Below are 3,434 nucleotides of genomic sequence, written 5' to 3' on the forward strand. Positions count from 1 at the left end.
CTATCCTCGACCGTTTAAAAAAAATAATTTATAAATATAAATAAAAAAAGCTGAGATAATAAGAATTCAGTCAACCACATGATCAGTTTATCTTTTTTTTTGGTCAAGAGTTTTTTTTTTATGAATCATAAAGAACCGTTATTTTAGAAAATTTCCTTAAAAAGGAAAATTTTTTCCTGAATTTACGTCCACATTATTTCCCGAGGAAAATCCACGTCCATACCCCTGTTTGTGTGACGTGTAAATTTATAATCTTCGTAAAAACCTAGGGCTTCAAATTTCTTACTCTGCCCTCTCAATAACTCCCCGTCGCTTTCCAATATTTTTTTTTTTCACATGATTGTGGTTAGTGGATATGTCTCCACCATTCTTTTTCATATATTTGATTTCTTGAAAGCATTTTTGTAATATAAATAATATTATATCTGTAATTTACAGTGATGTTTAACAATTGTGCTCTGTTATTAGCTGAAATCGTCGAAGCTGTTTGATTAAACATAGAAGTTGTAAATATTTTATACTTGCAGGGCTTTGAACTACATGCTATCATGCATGCATACCCTTATTATGCATGTGTTTGTTAATTAATTAGTTTCTTGTTATGTGATTTTAGCTTGAGTCGATCAGTTTATGCTTGCTAATTACATGTCAATGGATTCTGAACAAGATACGCCTCTGCCTCTTTCGATCAGTAATGTCCAGTGCTGTGCTTGTAAATGTGCTTGTTCGACGATGAACCGGTCTAATTCAGGGCTTGGAAAGTTCCAGGAATTTGAGGTTGAGAAAGCAGGGTTTGAGCTACCAAGTCTTGATGTTGCCAAGGTTGAACTTGTGGACGAATGTGTTATGCTTCGTGAAATGGTTACGAGTCAACAACAGAGGATACATGAACTATTGGCTGAATTGGAAGAGGAGAGGAATGCATCAGAGTCTTCTGCCAGTGAGGCTATGTCCATGATTTTGAGGTTACAGAGAGAGAAGGCCCAAGTTCAGATGGAGTTTCGTCAGTATAAGCGTGTAGTAGAAGAGAAGATTGTGCATGATGGTGAAGAGATTTTAGTCTTGGAGGATTTGTTGTATAAGAGAGAGCAAGTTATTGAATCACTCACAGCTGAGATGGAGACTTATAAACTTAGGATTATGAGTTATGGTCTTACGGAAGTTGAGGCTGGGGGAGCCCTGCCCGATACTCCCACTTATGATTACCCTTCTACTGACTGCAGTAGTTATGATGATCAGTTCTCTTATCAAGTCAGCAATGATGTAGTTGAAGTGGAAAAGCATGTGTTTGAAGAGGTGCTACTGTCTCGAGGTCAATTTGAGGATTTGGAATATCAGTTGAAGCAATTGGAAGAAAGTTCTACACAAAGTCAGCCTGATGTGGAGATTTTTGGTACAAAGAATGTGCTTAAAAAGGTGATAGTCCGTCATTCTCCATTGTATAGGCATAGTAGAAAAAATTCTACCGATAGTTCAAGTTCAATTTATGCGTCAGTTAAAGAAACTGCAGATGTTGCTTATGATCTTGGCAGCTCTACAAAGAAGGAATGTGTACATATACATCTAGAGGAAAATTCTAATATGGAAAAGGTTGATACTGCATTGGAAATTGGAAACGGAGTTGGCGATAGAGTACATTCTGTTGAGGATATTAACAAGTTGTATAGGAGGCTTCAGGCACTTGAGGCCGACAGAGAATCTTTGCGGCAGGCACTGATATCTGTTGGTACTGAGAAGGCCCAATTGACATTATTGAAAGAAATAGCTCAACGAATGTGTCAAGATCTTTCACTTGCAAAATCACAGCCCGTGAGAAAGACATCTGTTACTGGGAGCTTCTCAATCTTCTCATTCTTCAAGGTAACTGTCTTTACAATTGGTCATGCAATATCCCGGAACCTCCCATTAATTAGTACTTGAGACATTTCAGCGAGGCATTTTATATTCAATCGTTGTAAATGTATTTACACAAAAGATAAAAGGAATTGCTATCATATCCACATTTGAGTCAAGGCATGAATATTTACAGCATTATATGTTCATGATCTGGATTGTTCACGAATCAATTTAATGGCATGATTCCCCATGGTTAATTTTAATATTCTGATATATTTTGTTTTTCCTCGTGGTATTGTTCAAGAGTTATATTTAATTCTTAAAAGAGGGCAGATGCTTCTAAAAAAAGTTAAATTTATTCTAAAGTACGTTTTTAAATGGCCTAAAAAAGTAAATTATCAATTTCCTTTGTTTGAGAATCAGTCATCGCCATTAAAATGTATCTAAATGGAGAAGAGGGACTAGGGAATAGTATACTACCATCTCGGACAGCATTGTCCAACTTTCTTCCATGACTCATTCACTTATATTTACTCACACTTGTTCCAATTCTGTGTTCAGTGGATCGTGTCATTTGTTTTCTGGAGAAGGAAAGCACGTCAATACAAGTAAGTAAATTAAATTCTTGATTACATAAGCTCTGAAGTCCTACTTCAATCTGATTTGTGCACTGCTACAGTTATATGCATGCCTTCTGTCAGGTATATGTTTGGAATGTCTGCACATAATATTGGACTGCTAGCCCTTTTTGAGAAGGGAACTGGGGTAAGGTGATGGAGATCTATTTCAATTACAAAAGGTTGATACATAACAAGTGCAGATTTTTGTCGTCTTCAGGTTCTAGACTGTCTTTTAGTTTTCACTTTGAAGTTCAATCCTGGGTATTTTTAGTACGTGGACCTATCAACAACATACTTACAAGTTCAATAGCTATATGCGCTGTCATCCTTTTATACGAGTTATGTGATCTGCAGACCTTAATTAGTCTTGTATATTACACATGGACTCTGTTGTGTTCTGATTTTTTCTAGTCATAGTTTTAAATGTCATACTGGTTCGTAAATCATTGGCTACACTCTCTTGGAATGGAATTATTATCTGTTTATGTTACCTTGATTGCAACCATTGATCAGTAGGCATTGAATTGATAAGGCAAGTAGAGCGACACTCTCTTCAGGTGGAACCATAGTGACAATTAAATTTTGTTTTATAACCTGCCTAATATTCTTTGCTAAGTCCCGCTTGAAAATTATAAACCACACAAGTGCAGTTTCTAAAATTTGAAAAAACAGCGAAACCTTGTTCACAGCCGGGAACATCAAACTGTTTAGCCCCACCAGTTTACACACAGATCTCATCTGGCGATGTTTGATCACAAGCTAAAAGCGGTAATCTTGGTTGTCAGATGGTTCAACTTCAATCCACCTTTAATTCACCTGTGGACTGTTACTTATAACCTTTAGTGCCCTTGTGATCAACACACAAGCTCTGATATATGAAGATGCTATGTGCCTAGTGACCTTTTTGTTTGACAAAAGATCTTAGAACATACTGAATACTGAATGTACAATGCTATATTTTCTGTCTCTGAAACTTGT

General features: G+C 36.4%; 1 protein-coding gene across 2 annotated transcripts; it reads left to right on the plus strand.

The window, feature by feature from the left end:
• The first annotated feature begins 377 nt into the window (after positions 1–377).
• On the plus strand, positions 378–2,940 carry LOC141720481 (myosin-binding protein 7-like). Of its 2 annotated transcripts, none has more exons than XM_074522915.1 (3): positions 378–1,860; positions 2,398–2,444; positions 2,516–2,940. In XM_074522915.1, the coding sequence occupies exons 1-3, from the start codon at positions 631–633 to the stop codon at positions 2,562–2,564; spliced, it is 1,326 nt and encodes a 441-aa protein (XP_074379016.1). In that variant the 5' UTR covers positions 378–630; the 3' UTR covers positions 2,565–2,940. The 2 variants fall into 2 exon arrangements, with proteins under 2 accessions (XP_074379016.1, XP_074379015.1); XM_074522914.1 differs by having other exon boundaries at positions 383–1,860; positions 2,538–2,939.
• The last annotated feature ends 494 nt before the right edge of the window (positions 2,941–3,434 follow it).

This window comes from Apium graveolens, chromosome 4 (genome assembly GCF_009905375.1).
Source record: "Apium graveolens cultivar Ventura chromosome 4, ASM990537v1, whole genome shotgun sequence".
In the NCBI taxonomy this organism is placed as follows: Eukaryota; Viridiplantae; Streptophyta; class Magnoliopsida; order Apiales; family Apiaceae; genus Apium; species Apium graveolens.